The 18263-nt window shown below is 42.2% G+C and overlaps 1 protein-coding gene across 1 annotated transcript; it reads left to right on the forward strand.

The window, feature by feature from the left end:
- Positions 1-1324: 1324 nt before the first annotated feature.
- Positions 1325-15436, forward strand: LOC145455564 (ubiquitin-like modifier-activating enzyme 1). Its single transcript, XM_080333550.1, has 22 exons — positions 1325-1567; positions 2499-2566; positions 3693-3861; positions 3927-4061; positions 4175-4375; positions 4882-4968; positions 6638-6784; positions 6895-7041; positions 7382-7558; positions 7621-7725; positions 8185-8344; positions 8460-8554; positions 8921-9086; positions 9546-9742; positions 9804-10010; positions 10077-10205; positions 10744-10894; positions 11742-11878; positions 11937-12116; positions 13349-13453; positions 13593-13804; positions 15038-15436. The coding sequence occupies exons 1-22, from the start codon at positions 1433-1435 to the stop codon at positions 15174-15176; spliced, it is 3249 nt and encodes a 1082-aa protein (XP_080189676.1). The 5' UTR covers positions 1325-1432; the 3' UTR covers positions 15177-15436.
- The last annotated feature ends 2827 nt before the right edge of the window (positions 15437-18263 follow it).

Genomic DNA, 18263 nt, shown 5'->3' on the forward strand with positions numbered 1-18263 from the left:
TGATATATGTCTATATCGGTGTCTCCCAAACTTTTTTATCTACCGCCCCCCTGGGCAACGAATAAAGTACCAGCGCCCCCGACACCCCCCTCACCACGTGTAAATGATAAAACGAAAGTTGTTCTGCATTTATTACAGCTAATAATGAGACGGATGAAGCTGTAGTATTATTATTATCATCATCCTCGACATATTGGGTTTGAGTCGTGGTAAGAACAAGCTCATTCTAAAATCTCCAGGGTTTACGTCCCGTACTGTCAAGTCGATTTCTGCTGTGAGCCAGAAAGCTTATCACGGCACTTAAAACACGTTCTATCACATATGAGTGGGGAAGGGCAATGACGAAAAACTCAAACCGACTCCAGTGAGAGTATTACTTTGATTCAATTGTGTATCCAGAACGATTGATTGAAGATACTGAACTTAGGGGTGAAATCAAACTTGTTCTACACTGCAATGTAATCAGCTCCCCAACCATTTCATGCTCGGAAACGTCACAGAATGGATTGAATATCTGGCGAGGAATTTCTAATTGGAATATATCCTGGAATCAAATCATCATCTCCTCGTGCAATTTTCTGAGTTGATTGATTTATGTTTCTCCATCAAATTACGGTGAAATACCACGGGATTATCATTGAATCCGGACAGTGCCATTTTAACCTTTATCAGGTTCATCATTACTAAGAATGGATATATTCCACACATAAATTTTGGTAAATATGACCGTCAAGTGGAAGCGATATCGTGTCTCGCAACCAGTAACGCCGTGTCGAAGGCCACCGTCGCGGTACTGTGGTAAAATCACGATCGTTTGAGACAAAATAAAATCAGGCAAGGCAGTTTCTGTTGAAATGCCATCACACCTTGCAGTAGGCAATACCTGCTCAAATACTGCGTATAGTTCTCACAACACACATAGTGAAACACGCTTTTCACGGATACTGCCGTCTGCTAAATTAGCTTGTTGATGGGCAGGTTCAACATTGTCAAGTAACAATGGACTTTTCCGATACAGCTGAATAGATAGACAGGCGACCTTAAATTGCCCTGGCTGAATCGATTCCACATTTTCATTGTGAATTTAGCTGCTTTATTTATCAATAGTTTCAACACTACGCAGCAGTTGTCTTCTAAACCTACACCGTCCCATTTGCTCTCAGCGCCAACCCATGGTATTAGTATCATGAACGTTGGTAGTGTCAGTGAATGACGCCGCTCCGATTATACTATTACCACTCATAATTTCTATTGTGGTTTCTTCCTGAATTATAACTGAATGAGAATTTTGATACGGATGCACAATTGGATTAATCATCATCTCAACATATTATTTCAATCTTTCCAGGTGTATCTAACTCATCCTAATCGCGTTGTCTGTGTGAATGGGACAGTGACTTTGTCTTGTTACATTGCCTTGTAGCATATCTTCATGTCCTCGGACAGTGTCAACGATAATACAAATTCCCCAAGTGCCGTAGATCTTTCTCCGCCAAGAAAGTACAGAAAAATCGAAGACAACAGCACTGTACCGCAAAGAGAATCCATTATAGTTTCTGTCAAACAGGTGAAGTCTATTTTTTGCATGCTGCAAATTGATTTTGTATAATGTGTGCTGGTAAGTCTGAATAATCTGGTCACTATAATATGTCTTTTCCTCCAAAGTTAGCGCAATCAAGTCCAGATTTAAATAACATACGATCTGGTGTTCATATAGAAGCTTTTCTCTAACTAAATGTACTGCATTATGTGATCAAATGGCACAATAGAGCTTTCTGGAAAGTATTGGTTTATGTGTGATGAAAAATGATATTTTCACTATCACGATGGCTGACACTAGTTGTTTATAAAGGCACGGCGTATTGCGTCATAGTGTTGCAATGATGATATATATAAGCCCATTCATTGTCTGAACCGCACTATTGTATTATTCAGATGGTATGTCTGTGATCAACTGTATTGTGCTGTATTTAGACCGGAATTGTGATGTGGAATTGATGTTTTCTGTGCTTGTTACTGTCTATATATATGAGATTTTAACTCTGTTGAATTTTTATACAAAATCAGCTGATATATCGGTCTCTCTACTCTAGATAAACATGACACTTTTCCCTAGTTAATTATTGATGACGCAGCGGCAGAGGCACTGCCTCAAGCAGAAACCGTTTGTATGGTCTAAATAGCTGATGCTAGTATCTGTTCCTGTTCATGTGTTGGCTGATTCCGTTGTAGCCTGTGTTGAAAGTAGAGGCAGTCTGATTACATGGTTACAGAAGTCTGATTTACTAGTAGGAGCAATACCAAAGTAATACCAGTTATAAAATGTGTCAGTATGTATTTGTACAGTGAACTATCAAAGTGTAGGCATATCGGTTCAGGGAAGATAGATGTTGATAAAGTATAGTGAACTTGTCATTGTTGTTTTTTGTTAAATGGCATTCATTCATTGCAATGAATGGAGACCTGAAGTTTATTAAATTGGTGTCTTGGTATTTTAGAACATGGCTCAGAACGGCAAAAAAGCTAATGAAGCCGCCATCGATGAAAGTCTGTATTCCAGACAACTGTGAGTAGTATCAGTGGTTTATAGTTGGTGTTTTACTCTGTATTTTAGTGTGTATGCCTGAAATGAAGCACCACAGAGGCAATTATCATGACTCATGTTTAGAGTAGGAGTCTGATAAATAGGATTGGGAGCTGTGCAATGTAAATATAGGCCCTGATTCGATGTCTGTATCTGTGGAGATCATGGTATACACTACTATTACGAACTAAATGGTAACAGTCTTGGTGCTTATCCAAGCATGATTGAATGAGGATTGTTGGTATTGCTAAGTTCACCGTCCTGAGCAGCTCCATAAATCTTAATTTCAATGCTGATGTATTAATGGCATACCTTGAATGATTCAGCAAGAGGTCTCCGTGGTCCTGTTTGTCATGGAACAATAACTCCACGGTACATTTTTTATTCAATATATACCTATTCTGCAAGTTTATGACGGTGTATAGTTGTATGGGTTGTATCACATCTCATCGCAGTCTCCATGACGAATTCTATTAAGAATTGTGGTCCTGTTATCATAAAACAATAACTGCACAGTATATTTTTTGTTCAATATATTCCTATGCTGCAAGTTTATTATGGTGTATGACTGTATGGTTGTATCACATCTCATCGCTGTTAACATGAGGAATTCTTTCAAGAATTGTGGTCCTATTATCATAAAACAATAACTGCACGGTATATCTTTGTTCAATGTATTCCTATGCTGCAAGTTTATCACGGTGTGCAGTTGTATCACACATCTCATCCCTGTTGACATGTGGAATGCTAATATAGACAAAAGTTCTGTAAATGTAATTCATATGATCTGCAAGCTACTTGTTCATTTCTTCTATACAGCTATTATATGTCAAGACAATACAAGGAAAAGGGAGTAGGATCTATACTTGATTCAATGGGAATTTGCATACAACTACAACATCATTTGCATTGAAAATATATTTTTCTAAACCTGGGATCTAGCTCTGTCAGGGTTCATTTTCTTGATCAAGCATTTATCCATACTGGTATCTATCTAAATGCCCTACTCTCCTAAATTAAATTTCAAACCGACTCAACTGTTTGCACGTGCCATATATAGAAGTAATCGCTGTAATCCAATATTGTCATTTTAATTTCACTTGTCCAGATATGTCCTAGGCGCGGATGCCATGCGCCGTATGGGCGCTTCCAACATTCTGATTAGCGGCATGAAAGGTCTTGGCATCGAAATTACGAAGAACGTCGTGCTGGCCGGTGTGAAGTCGGTAACCGTTCATGACAGCAAGGCGTGCGCTCACGAAGACCTCAGCTCGCAGGTGTGTGCTACCGGGCCACGGCTCTGCGGATTTGCGGAATTTACCCCGATTTGCTCTTTTCGCAGTATTTTCTCTCGGAATCTGACGTGGGGAAGAACAGAGCCGAAGTATCTGCTCCGAGGATATCCGAACTCAATTCCTACGTGCCTGTTGAGCCTTACACCGGCGATTTGACAGATGACTTTCTAGTCAATTTCCAAGTACGTTCGTGTGAAGCGTTGCTGGAGTGCTGGAATGATTGTTGACGGTTTTCCAGTTTATATTGGTACCCCGGAAGAAGTTACTATCTCTACATGAGCGTTGTCTTTTGCAGGTTGTGGTGTTGACAGAGTCGTCTCCCGCTGAGCAAAAGCGGATCGGGACGTTTTGCCATACAAAAGGAATCAGGCTGATTGTGGCCGAAACGCGAGGCCTGTTTGGGATGTTGTTCTGCGACTTTGGGGACAAGTTTGTTGTGTATGACACTAACGGGGAACAAGAGCTGTCGGTCATGTTATCGGCTATAACTGTCAACGTGAGTTGTTGACTCTTTTTAATGTGTTGTTCAGTTTTCCGTTAAGCTTGTTATCAGTTGGCCTCGCTTCCCTGTTTCAAAGTACAAATTGTATGCGACTTTGAAATCATGTTGTTGTTTGTAATAGTATGTTTCTGAATGGAATGTACTGTCATGAGTGGAGAATTTCTTTGGTAGGGATCCGTGCTGATGTATTTTCTGTTTTGTTTTGTCACATCGTGCGTTGCAATGACGGAATTAGTTCGAAAACGCAGTGTAAATATTCCATGCACTGATGTATCTGATGTTGGTGATGTGGTGTGTCATGAAACAAAATTTTATCGGATTCCAGCTCGATTTATGTAAAATTTCGTACTGACTCAGGCTCATGATATTTTGGGATCTCAACTGGATACAAAAATATCGATAGTGCCACAAAGACTTGGGGTGTTCAAGTGCAGTACGATCATATGTGTGCGTCCGCGTTCGTGAGCTTCTCTGATGTCAAATCCATATTGCTTTTTTAGGATAAAGGCGAAGGCATAGTTGCTTGTATGGACGAAGCGCGACACGGTTTCGAATCCGGAGACTATGTTACCTTCACAGAAGTCAAGGTTTGAGCATTTTGCTGCATTTTCCAAGTTAACGCAATGCTAGATTCGTCTTCACGGTATTGACAAAGTAAAATTGATTGCCACCTTAGCCAACCAGCTGCACGTGGGTTAAGGCGCTTACTGATTAGCCTTGGATGTTGTCCGTATTGCTGACACGAATTGCTTGTCCCTGCATCCCTCACTATTCTAATCCCGGCTCCCTGTTCATTGTCGAAACTTCCTGGGTGTATGTAGATGGCATGCAATGTGAACTTTGCTTGAAAAGCATTTCGTGTCTTTCTACCGAATACTGTTCTTCCCGGATGCTGTATATAATCATTACATCCTCGTGCTTTTCGTGGTTCTGAGCCGTGTGAAACATAGGTCCTAGTAGTGCTTTCCAAGACTTAAAATTGATAATAATTTAGTTGATTGTTATTGAAGTCAAAATTCTTATTTGGTTTTATTATGTGTGTGTAAAGCGTAGTGATGGTGAGTGCCCCCTGATATCCTGTTTTATTTATGCTACCATATGTTAACCCTTACGAGGTGGGCGTATCATATTTGATATGGCATGTCTCCAACACCGATTTCTCCATGTTGACACGCCCTAGACATCGGGTTATACGTTTTTTGAAAAGCTGAGACTTTTCCGATGTATTTGGTACCTTACTCAAAAATTTTGGTTAGTAAAAATAAACAAAAAATTAAAAATTAAATAAAATATGGTTATCACCTAAAACTTCCGGGTATTTTCCGAGTGGGAAATATTGTCGGAAAATCTGCCAGAACATCAGAAGTCAACATGTACGGTTTTCTGTGTAAATTTTCACCGTTTCAAACATCAAAACGTTTTCTGGAAAGTTTTCTGAGGGGGATTTGTAAATTTTGGTCACACTTCAGTGATTTTCAAGATCTAGGTCAAGTTCAAGTGCAAATGCAGTCGGCATATGAGTCATACTATGCCTGCAAATGGTTGGATATGACAAAAGAAAGCATATCGCGTTGTTTTATGCCATAAACCGGACTGTAGGGGCCGATTGAGTCTTGATCATTAACTTGACCTTGATGACCGCTCACTGACCACGCCCATTTGTAAATTTTATATGTATTTTCCATTTTTCGATATCTGACGAACCGCGCGGTTTACAACCATGGCTGACGGCTTGTTTGAAACCAGGCAACAGTGGCTACGCACTGGAGCATCACATTCCTCTCTCTGACGCCATCCTGAGGGTCGGCCTTGAAAATTGAGAGAGAGAGAGATTTTTTGGGGGAAAAAGCTTGTTTATTTAAACTTATTACAAAACCTCAGACATGTCATGGGGTGTCGATCAAGGGTGGAATCGGTAGAGGGCTATACTCCGCCCACTTGTAAACCGGAACGGCCCAGATTCAAGACCTGGTGGGGTCACGGTTGAGAATTTGAAAATTGAAGGTCAATTCTGCAAAATATGGCCCCACCTCGTAAGGGTTAAGTGTCTTCTCCATAACTCATAATCATGTGTCATTTTCACCTCCTTTGCTAGGCTGATTAAGATTTGCAATGCTGCTAGCTGTTGACTGCGAGCAGCTGATTCTATAGCACGGTGGGCGTCCAAAGTGGTGGTTGTAGGTTCATAACTGCCCATCACACATTTTACACGAACGGTACGGTTGTGGTATCGTGTTCAATTTTATTATTTTGTAGGGCATGACTGAATTGAACGGCTGTCAACCTAGAAAAATCAATGTTATGGGGCCTTACACGTTCAACATCGGCGATGTTAGCGGGCTGAGCTCGTACAAAGGCGGCGGAGTTGCTGTCCAAGTCAAAATGCCTGCGGAAGTATCGTTTGTAAGTACACAGGGTTTGTGGTTTTCAGGCACACAAGTTCCGCCTGAAGATTTGACAAAATCAGTTCTCAATGGCTGACTCTCGATGAACTCTGCCATTTCTGAATTCAGAAATCGCTGCCGGACGCTATGCTCGAGCCGGAATTTGTGATGACCGATTTCGCGAAGTTTGAAAGACCGGGGCAACTGCATATTGGATTCCAAGCTCTTCACGCCTTTGTTCAACAAAAAGGATACCTTCCTGCCCCAAGGAACAAGGTTTGTTGGCTTACATTTACAAGACTAATATACAGACAGAAATAGTATCTACTTTTGCTCTGGGATCTCTTTTTAGCTAATGATATTTTATAAAGGTGTTTACCGAGGATGTATATTGTATAACTATTGATGTAAACTGCTTAAGTGCTTATGGCTGGAGTTAGTAATACTAAAATTGACCTACTTTAACATGTCATGTTTAAATAAGACCTGATGTATTACTTGTAAGTAACATTTAGGATCGTTGGCTGTATATTTCTATTCATACTTCGGGTGCTGTGCTAAGCAAATGTTCCGGATAATATGCTAGCCTAAATAAATTATACGCTGTTGTTTCTAGGATGACGCGGCGTTCGTGTACAATTTGGCCGAGGAAATCAACTCTGGTTTGCCAGACAGTGCCAAAGTAGAGAAACTAGACGCCGATCTCATGAGGTCTCTCTCCTACAACGCCAGGGGCGACCTCTGTCCAATGCAAGCGGTTATTGGCAGCATCGCGGCGCAAGAAGTGATGAAGGTACTCGCTTTTTCGATGTGTGTTTGAATTTTAGTTCATAAAATGGTTTGCTTGTATTTCAGGCGTGCAGCGGTAAATTTCATCCGATCAAGCAATTTCTGTATTTCGACGCCCTGGAATGCATGCCCGAAGACGATTCTGTTATCGACGAATCCTCGTGCAAGGCTGTAAGTTGATCTGTATTTTACCGTATAACAACATGCACTACGTGGAATCTGAGTTACGTTTACCCAACCAAATTGATGAAAGATTTCATCTAAATGAAGTGATTTGTTCTCAATTCGCTTCAGCAAATTCATCTGTGCGGGTGACAATACCGTGTTCGAGGATTGTATCTAAAAAAATTCCTGTAATTTCATCGTCTGTGCCTACTTTCGAAAGTGATGTGATATTACGTCTATTTCCGTTTCATAATCTCCCATTGGCAAATTAGGCATACAGAGTTTATTATCCTAGTAACCTATATGATGGTGATGCTATATATTCTTCCATACACTATTTTTTGTCCATTCTTGTAACTGTATAGAAAAATAATCCACGTTCCGAGATAATCTGTCTGTAACGTTCCTAGGGACGCTATCTAATGTGTTCTGGCTCATACCAACTCTGTCCCGTCACCATTACAGACCGGGGCCCGTTACGACTCCCAAACGGCCGTATTTGGTAGGAAATTTCAAGAGGAGCTGAGCCGACAAAAATGGTTCGTCGTCGGGTCCGGTGCAATCGGCTGTGAGCTGCTGAAAAATTTTGCGATGATAGGCCTTGGCTGTGCCGACTCCACGCAGAGTAAGTTGGCCAATTTTTGATCATGCTTGCGACGGTGTATGTCTATCGAAATAAAGGTGTCGATTTGGTGGTTGTCGTCAGCTGTTAAATAATGTCATAAATATTTCTTCGACAGAGGACAACGGTGGGAAGATATACGTTACCGACATGGATGTCATCGAAAAGTCCAATCTTAATAGGCAATTTCTTTTCCGTCCCTGGGACGTTCAAGTAAGCATTACGTTTCTGGACCTTCGTATCATCGCTGTGACAACATAATGCTGCTCGTTAGTGTATGATTTTTATGTTTAGTGTCGCGTTGTATAGATCAGTGCTCTTCAACCATTTGTATCGGATTTTTTCACGGGTGTGCCATTTCTATAAGGTGTACCGCTACCCTGTACTGGGGTGTACCAGAACAGGCAATAAGGCAACTTTCAATTGTTGAGCATCTCAATGGTAATTAGGGCGAGGTATTAGGATTGTGTAAACGGTAACAGGGTACATCATTCTGAAAAACATTGAAGAAGTCCTGCGGAAAATTTAATAGCGCTTTCCGACGGCTCGTTATTTCCAATCCGTTTCTGTTCCCGTCAGAAACTGAAGTCTGAATGTGCGGCGCAAGCCGTAAAAAGCATGAATCCGCAAGCACGCATCACCGCCCACCAGAACCGAGTCGGACGTGAAACAGAAAAAGTGTACCATGACGACTTTATGGAATCGCTGGATGGAGTCGCGAACGCCCTCGATAACGTGAACGCGCGTAAGTCGAATTTCGATCCGACGCGGTATCGATATTGTTTTGTCACTGGAAGTTGTGTGTGGGAATTGCTGGTTGCTAAGAAAGTCAAGTCGGATGCCCGGGAAAATTTCTGTGGATTCTTGCAAATCATCTACCCATACGCACTCTTCGTAATTCGTTTTTGTGTCATTTATGAGAAGAGCGTAACTTTTCACTTCATATTTGGTCGACCGACCTTTGTCGAGTGCACACCAAATTGTACGCACAGTGAATATCGATTTGTCGTCTGTAAATATTGGTACGCAACGGTACACCTGTTGTCGGGGCCTTGAGGGCAACCCATTTTTACTCTTAGAGACAAATTTGAGAAAAAAAATCTGGCCAGGTCGACATAATTTCCGATTTCAAATATCACTGAGACCTTTTAGGCTTGGTAATTAACGTTTGTCGCCCTGATTTTGACGTCCTTTCCCTGCCCAGGCGTCTACATGGACCGTAGGTGTGTCTACTACCGTAAACCCCTTCTGGAATCGGGCACGCTTGGCACCAAGGGCAACGTTCAGGTGGTGCTGCCACACGCCACCGAGTCTTACTCATCTTCTCAAGACCCTCCGGAGAAAAGCATCCCGATCTGCACCCTGAAAAATTTCCCGAACGCGATAGAACACACCCTGCAGGTATGTCGTCTCTGCCGTTTTACTCTATGTGCAACACCTCGTCTATGTCTCTGTCGTACAGTGGGCCCGAGACGAATTCGAGGGGCTGTTCAAGCAACCCCCCGAGGCCGCCAATCAATATCTCAGCGACGCTAAATTTATCGAGAAGACGGCCAAACTGCCAGGGATGGAGCCTATCTCTACTATTGAAGGCGTGCACGCCAGTCTGGTCACGCAAAGGCCGAAGAGTTACGCAGACTGCGTGGCCTGGGCTCGTTTGCGTTTCCAGGTAAATTGAATCGCAGCAATTGCAATTTTTTCGGAAACGGTGATCTCGTATCGCTTTTGTTTTCAGGAGCAATATCATAACAACATTTGCCAGCTGCTGCACAATTTTCCGCCAGACCAAAAGACGTCGTCAGGCGCCATGTTCTGGTCGGGGCCGAAACGATGCCCGCATCCGATCAAGTTTGACAGTGCAAATGTGAGTAGCCATGGCATCTTCCTTTGCGTTTTTTCATTTCTATTATATTACCATTCTTTGGGGGGGAGGGGGGGAAATGTTAAAAATCTCTATTTTTGGGTGTGCGAGTTGCGCGGTCCGATGACCGAGGTTTAGTACTGCTGCAATTTAGTGTCGTTGGATGCATAATAATATCCTATTGCATGGCTAGTTTCTGACTGCATTTAGTATGACAAAAATGAATTGATTTTTTGAAAGCCAAGCTCTTGCTTAGTGAATATGTTTTCAAAATTGTAATTTCTTTCACATTCATAAATCATGCTTGATCAAGTCCTAATCCCATGCGCCTGCACTGCAACTATTTTTTCCACGTTTCCGAGCCGATGTAGGTATCGGGTATCATGCTTAATCAAGTCCTAATCCCATGCGCTTGCACTGCAACTATTTTTTCCACGTTTCCGAGCTGATGTAGGTATCGGGTGTTTCGATCATTGTTTCTGGAGCTTTGCCCTTGCATTATCTTCGACCTGAAAAGCTTTCACACTTAATCTCTGTTTAGGAAACCCATCTTCAGTACGTCACGTCGGCCGCCAACCTCCGTGCCGAGATCTACGGCATCAACGAGAGACTGTCCAAGGAGAAAGTCGCCAGCGACGTACTGCCAGCGATCATAGTTCCGGAATTCGTTGCCAGATCCGGTGTCAAAATAGGTGAGATGTTGCATCCTTTTGACATCTGTTTCATTTTAGGATCGTAGTACTCGTAATCGAGCACGCGTACCCGTGGAGTACAACACCAGGTAGGGCCGTGGATATGATCCTAAAATGTCTACTCTATAAATTGCCAATTTAAGTGACAATATGACGGGAAGATTTTGTAGATCAAAGCTCTCTCAAGTGCAATCAGGGTTGTAATGACTCAGTCAAGACTCGACCCGAGTCACGATTTTTTATTGACACGACTTGAGTCATTGTGCACGACTAGGACCAAGTTATATGACTCGAGACTAGGATCGCCAAGACAGATATTTCATTGTAACTTCGAAGAATAGTAAAGTCGGCACATTGTTGGTATTACGTATATCAGTCCTGATACTTGGAAAATAGGGCCAGAGACTGTTGGGACTAAGGAAAAGTGCGATTTTATGAACGCAAGCCATTCTATATCACTTGAGTAGAGTTGAAAAAGTGGGTTGAACCTGACTGAATTGAAAACTGAACAGTGAACATAATGACTTGGACTCGGACTCGAGTCACAACACTATGACTCGGACTCTACCCTCTGCTCGCTGACTTGGACTCGGACTTGACTCGGCGTTGAATTGGAAATGACTCAACTTGACTCGAGTCAAATCAATCAAAGGGAGATTGACTTCTGACCCGGAAACTTGTGACTTGGTTACAACCCTGAGTGCGATAACCGCATAGTGAGGATATTGGTATTTCAAAATAATTTGCTGTCACCTCAGCCTCTCGCGAGGAGGTTTAGTTATAAAACACTGGTAACTTGCTGGCCTTGCGGATCGTAATTCAAGCGTAACTTGGTCTATATTGCCAGCGGTAACCGACGCCGAAGCCCAAGCAGACTCTCAATCCGGATATTCTGACGACGGCAAGTTTGAAGCTGTGTGCAAGATGATCCCTTCTCGAGAGTCTTTTGGAAAGTTCAAGCTGTCGCCGATCGATTTCGAAAAGGTAAGCGTGTGCCTCATCTTACGCTTTGACTCGAAAGTCTGCATGAAATGCATTTCAGGACGACGACACCAACTTTCACATGGATTTCATCGTGGCCGCGTCCAACTTGCGTGGCGAGAATTATGAGATAGCGCCTGCCGACCGACTGAAGAGCAAGCTGATCGCCGGTAAAATTATCCCGGCCATCGCTACGACCACGTCTCTGGTGGCCGGGCTCGTCAGTTTGGAACTTTACAAGGTACGTACTCGTTCGTCGGTCTTTCCTCGTTCTTTAAGAGGGATAAAATCACTTTTAATACTTGGCTAAAGTGGTTATGTTCTTAAGACTTTTGCGACTTCTAGTCGGTTTCCAAGGTAGAATTTAGTACTATGGATTTGGTATAGTTGAAAGTAAGTTTGGGGGTGATTGCATCGCCATGATATGTAAAGTTGTCGTGACAACTGTGCGACAAAGCCTCGTCATGGTAACTGAATTTGTTTCCCAAACTTGCACTGCTTTGTAGTGTCATATGTTGGGCAAGTTTTTGTTGCAGTCAAATCCGTGCACATATTTTTCACAAAACTTGCATTTATGGACAAGCTCCTTGAAATTATTAGGGTATGAGATACTCGAATCGTTCCGTGTGCAAGGCACTGTAGCAAAACTCAATATTGGCGACTCCAACGAAATCAATAGCCTGAAAAAATTGACCCAGTGAAAATATAATTTTCGGTGGTCTAGCCTGAATGTGCGTCAAATCAGAAAGGACCTTCAATTTAAAAGGCAGTGGAATAATCAAGCGATCATATTAATCATGCCAAATATTTCCAATAAAAAGTTAGTTGCATAAAAATGCATAAAAAATCAAAAAAGTTGATAAAAGTTGCATGAAAAAATTAGGAAAAGTTGCAATATATGATTCCTCCAAACAGCTCAAAACACCATACTACATAACTTCTGAGTATTTAGGAAGCTGCCGGCAGTTGTAAAAAAGTTGCAAGAGTCATTACGGTAGTCATTTGCGTTAGTTGATAAGATCATTTGGCAATTTCGGAAGTAGAAACCTCGCATCACTGCTTTAAGTGTGCGACGCCCCCTACCAAATCTCATCTTGGAAACTCTTCCTTTCCATATCCACTTGGAGTACTTTTGAGTATCTTGTAAATGGCTGCTTCTACTCTTACTAGAGTAGAAGTTTATAATGGTATTTCTACTTTCACACGCTAATTAAGTTTACCATCTCTGTAAAACCGCTAAACACGTTCAAGATAATATCCTCATCGGCGAAATTGTCATTTCATCGCTGTTCAAAGTTCCGCTCGTCTGCGAAACGGTTTTTATCATCTGATCATCTGATAATCTGCTTTTGCGTTATTGAATTACTATGGAGGCTAACGGTAATTTTGTCCAGTTGTAAGTTTGTTATGTTGTCTGTCGAAAGATTAACATACAGACATCGGGTTTGACACATTTTTACGTGTTCTCGACAGATCGTTCAAGGTCACAAGAAGATCGAGCCGTACAAGAACGGTTTCATCAACCTAGCTTTGCCTTTCTTTGGATTCTCCGAACCTCTGCCTGCTCCCAAGCAAAAGGTACCGTTTTGCATATGTCTGCTGCACGTCCGGTTTTCTGATTCCCCTGATTCGGTTGCATGAAATTTATCGTTGTATCCTGATGGGTTTCATAGCGGGTTACAGAATTGACCACAACCCGAAATGATTACTTTCACAGTACTACGATACCGAATGGTCCTTGTGGGATCGGATCGACGTCGACGGCATCGAGTTGGCCAAGGAGGGCAGATCAGAGATGACGCTGGGAGAGTTCATGGACTATTTCCAAAATGAATTGAAACTGGAAATTACGATGCTGTCGCAAGACGTCGCCATGATCTATTCGTTTTTTATGGATCCGAAAAAGAGAAAGGAACGTCTGGCAACCAAGTAAAAATATTTACCTGTTATTCTAGTATTTATGTCCGCTCGTATCGAGTTGGGCAGTCGTTATTGAATCTGATCCAGGAATAGTTGTTTTAATGTGGATAGCTGATTGTCCGTAAATGAAGGCGATGGTATAGGGTCGTCAAGTTCCGTTATGTGGAAAACCGTGCCATTATGTTTCAAAGTTTTTATTAGTTATGCCCTGGCGCTGCCTATAATTTCTCGGTTGGGTTATGTATATTAATGGCATAATAATAATAATGCCAGGAGCCACTTTGAATTTGTCGTAAACGTGCACTTTTGTACGTTGAGACGCTATCCAACTTTGAAAGTCCCGAGATGAATTGTCCCAGGATACTTCTAAAAAGAGCTTTTCACATTCTGCTTTTAGCTGTCTTCAATTACTAGGTACTCCCACAGTAACGCAGAATGTCAGTAGTAGTTAGCTTCAAAGCGTATTTGGAAAGCCTTTATGTGTATTACAATAGTTCTTGCTTCCTACTACTGTTCATTATTGTCTTCAAGTAGCGGGACGTTGAAGCATACAGGTCTGGAATACCATCTTTTTGAAGCACTTTATGCTGATTTTCTTCTAGCGTTATATGTCTTTTAATCAACACAGTGGTTCCCCTGGGGGTGTTAGTGACCACAAAGGGGACGCTAGCTGTAATTGTGGGTGCTGATAGCAAAAGGAGGCGCTATGCACTATAGACACCAGTGTGGGATATCCATTCGATTAATATCTATAATCGTGCACTGAGAGATATAGGTCATGTCGTACAAGGTGCATTCAATCTGAAATCGCCACCAACACTCTCCATAGGTGGTCACTAGCATGCAATATTGAGCTTACTAACCAATCAATCGTAATGAACAAAATTCATGACAAATGCGGCTGATTGTACACACATACACATACACATACACACGCCTGTACAACGAGTATGATGAATTTCCAAGAACTTGATGCACTACAGTGAATTGCAATGACATTTAAAGGGATTGGCTTGCACTATTTTATTCCTTGATAATGTCGTAAAGGCTCTTTGTTTGCGTGGGCAATAAGCAAAATAACTTTTTGTCGATGTTAGGGGGTAGGGGGTCTTTTAATACTGTAAAAAAGTTTGTGAAACATTGATTTAACATATTACTAGCACTAATAATTTTGTGACATTCCAAACCTCTCTGTCCACTATTCCTCTGGTCCTCAGCAGATAACTATATTTCTCCATTCAGATTGAGTGAAGTCGTACAAAAAGTATCGAAGAAGAAGCTGCAACCTCACGAGAAAGCAATTGTTATGGAGATCTGCTGTAACGACAAGGATGGGGAAGACGTCGAAGTCCCATATGTTAGATATGTTTTCCGCCATTGAGAAGATGATCTGAATGTTAGGAGTACGTTGTTGCCCTTTTCGACACAGTGTAGGTTTGATGAGTCTGCAAACTACAAACTTTGGTTGATGTTAACTGGATCATATGTTTCGTTTTGTATTACTTCACTGGTATTTTCGTCGGTTTAGTGGGCTGATGGTATGCTGTTGCACTGCTCCGGCTATGCCGCCCCTATTAGTTTCGAACGGCGAAATTCTGCACAATGCAAAGTCGCAACCTGAAATACATTTTGCTTCTGATATCTTGAGATGTGATGGATAAACTCGTGCTATAAAGGAGTGGGTCAGCTCAATATATGCTGCTTCCAAGACCTTACGTCCCGACTTGTGGATTAGAAGAATACCAGGAGCTATGCTGCGCCGTTATCCAGCCACAACGACATAAATCTGTCGTTACTAATCGTCATACTATATTTTCATCTGATCAAGGCACGCAGAATGTACATTGTACAATGCGATGTAATAAACGGATAGGAGAATGCCGAACAACCAGTTGCGGTCTTTTTAACTTGTGGACTACTGGTAAATTTCGTATCGCTGGGGAAAGCCATATTGCCAGCAGTAGAGAGATCCAGATGACGAAGTTGTGTTATATATATGGGCATGTAGGTAGGTGTCAGTCAGTTGGAAATGTACATTTGAAGCCGGATTGTTTCAATCAACTGACAGGATTTTTATTCGACCCCGGCCGTTTATTCTATGAGGTGATCCGGTGGTATATATATAGCATCATCATCATCATTGGTTTATTAGCAATTTTATCAGTTCAATACACCACAAAAAATGCGATACAATGAATAGACAGGAAGATGTCGAAGCGACTTGGATTTGTCAATGGAATCGGACACCCACCTTGGCCTAGGCGTAGTAAAGAGGAGGCATGCACACTGAATGAAAGTAAAGAATACAGTATAGAAAAAGAAAGCGACAAGAAATAGGGCGGCATGTCATGGGAAGCGAGATCGATAGGTCAGTCGTGGTCCGGTAATCTTGAGGATGGACTGTATTTATTTAGTAGTAATTGCTTGTATTTCGACTTGAATGTGGACATGCTCGTCGACTGTCGAATGGCCGGCGGGATACTGTTCCACACATCAGGTCCGGCATATTTGATGGAGCGATGATCTTTTCGGTCGATCATATGATATTTGGACGACGTGGACGCGCGTGTGTTGTACTTGTGCGCTTTTGATTCAGAGGTAAAGAAGTCATTGAAATATTCGGGGCAACGACCGCAGTGAAACTGATACATAAACTTGGCGATTTCTAGTTTCCGCATATCTTCTATGTTTAGGACGCCGAATCTCTTCAGCAGCGACTTATTGGATGGGCAGCCAGGCCCCTTTGGGGCCCTAGCTATGATTCGGAGCACTTTATGCTGTAGTTTCTGCAGTGGCTTGAGTGCAGTTTTACTGGCAGCCCCCCAACAGAGGATGCCATAATGTAACTTCGATTGGATTAAGGATTTAAAGAGTATCAGGAGAACCCATGCTGGCATGAAGCGCCCAAGGCTGTAGAACAGGCCGCACTTCGGTGATAATTTAGTTTCTAGGGATTGAATATGACTCTTCCAGGACATGTTCGAGTCCAGTAAAACTCCGAGATATTTGGCATTATCTGTGTTGGAAACGGGCTGACCAGCGATATTAACGGTTAGGTTATTTTTTGAATTGACTGTCAGCAATTGCGATTTCGAGGCGTTTATGCAAAGGTTGTTCTGGGCCGTCCACTCATGGACTTTGGGCATTTGGTCACCAGTCAGGGCATCCAGCTCTGCCGTCGAGGATGCGGAAGAGAGGAGGTGAGTATCATCAGCGAACAGTGTGGTGTTCAATGAGGAGGTTTCAAAAATGTCGTTGACATATAAGGTGAAAAGGACCGGTCCAAGTACTGAGCCCTGGGGCACACCGCAGGTCACCGGGTGAGGAGAGGACAAGGTGTCTGAGATCGCAACCATTTGTTGGCGTCCAGTGAGGTAGCAGAGATGAGCAATGAGCATGGATTAGGATTTGAAAAAACAGGATTTGTGAAATTTTGTCGGATTTGGATTGGACTAGCATTAAAGATTTTTTTCTGAACGGATTTGGATTGGATTTTCCTATTTTCAGGGAGATCGATATGTCGTGTGGCGAATGGCGACAAACTTTATTCAGATCAGTTATTAATGTACTTATGGTTACTAGCTTATCTTGAATCAAGGGAATCGTTGGTTGTGAAAGAGAAATTTCCAATTCCTCCCTTGTATAAATTAGCATTTTTTCTGAATTTCCAGTTAGAATCGGATTAGGATTGGACATGGACTTGAATAAGAAAAAGTTATGCGCTTCATGCCAGCATGGGTTCTTCTGATACTCTTTAAATCCTTAATCCAATCTAAGTTACATTATGGCATCCTCTGTTGCGGGGCTGCCAGTAAAACTGCACTCAAGCCACTGCAGAAACTACAGCATAAAGTACTCCGAATCATAGCTAGGGCCCCAAAGGGTCCTGGCTGCCCATCCAATAAGTCGCTGCTGAAGAGATTCGGCGTCCTAAACATAGAAGATATGCGGAAACTAGAAATCGCCAAGTTTATGTACCAGTTTCACTGTGGTCGTTGCCCCGAATATTTCAATGACTTCTTTACCTCTGAATCAAAAGCGCACAAGTACAACACACGCGCGTCCACGTCGTCCAAATATCATATGATCGACCGAAAAGATAATCGCTCCATCAAATATGCCGGACCTGATGTGTGGAACAGTATCCCGCCGGCCATCCGACAGTCGACGAGCATGTCCACATTCTAGTCGAAATACAAGCAATTACTACTGAATAAATACAGTCCATCCTCAAGATTACCGGACCACGACTGACCTATCGATCTCGCTTCCCATGACATGCCGCCCGATTTCTTGTCGCATTCTTTTTCTATACTATCTTCTTTACTTTCATTCAGTGTGCATGCCTCCTCTTTACATCGCCTAGGCCAAGGTGGGTGTCAGATTGCATAGACTACTCCTTGTCGCTTCGACATCTTCCTGTCTTTTCATTGTATCGCATTTTTGTGGTGTATTGAACTGATAAAAT

This window comes from Botryllus schlosseri, chromosome 14 (assembly GCF_051294905.1).
Source record: "Botryllus schlosseri isolate E-star chromosome 14, Bs_hap1, whole genome shotgun sequence".
In the NCBI taxonomy this organism is placed as follows: domain Eukaryota; kingdom Metazoa; phylum Chordata; class Ascidiacea; order Stolidobranchia; family Styelidae; genus Botryllus; species Botryllus schlosseri.

Excerpts from the sequence above, each read along its gene's own strand:
- LOC145455564 (XM_080333550.1), top strand. The coding sequence starts at position 1,433 with ATGTCCTCGGACAGTGTCAACGATAATACAAATTCCCCAAGTGCCGTA. Across the intron at positions 4,376-4,881 it reads TATCGGCTATAACTGTCAAC|GATAAAGGCGAAGGCATAGT; the intron begins GTGAGTTGTTGA and ends TTGCTTTTTTAG. Across the intron at positions 7,042-7,381 it reads TTCCTGCCCCAAGGAACAAG|GATGACGCGGCGTTCGTGTA; the intron begins GTTTGTTGGCTT and ends TGTTGTTTCTAG.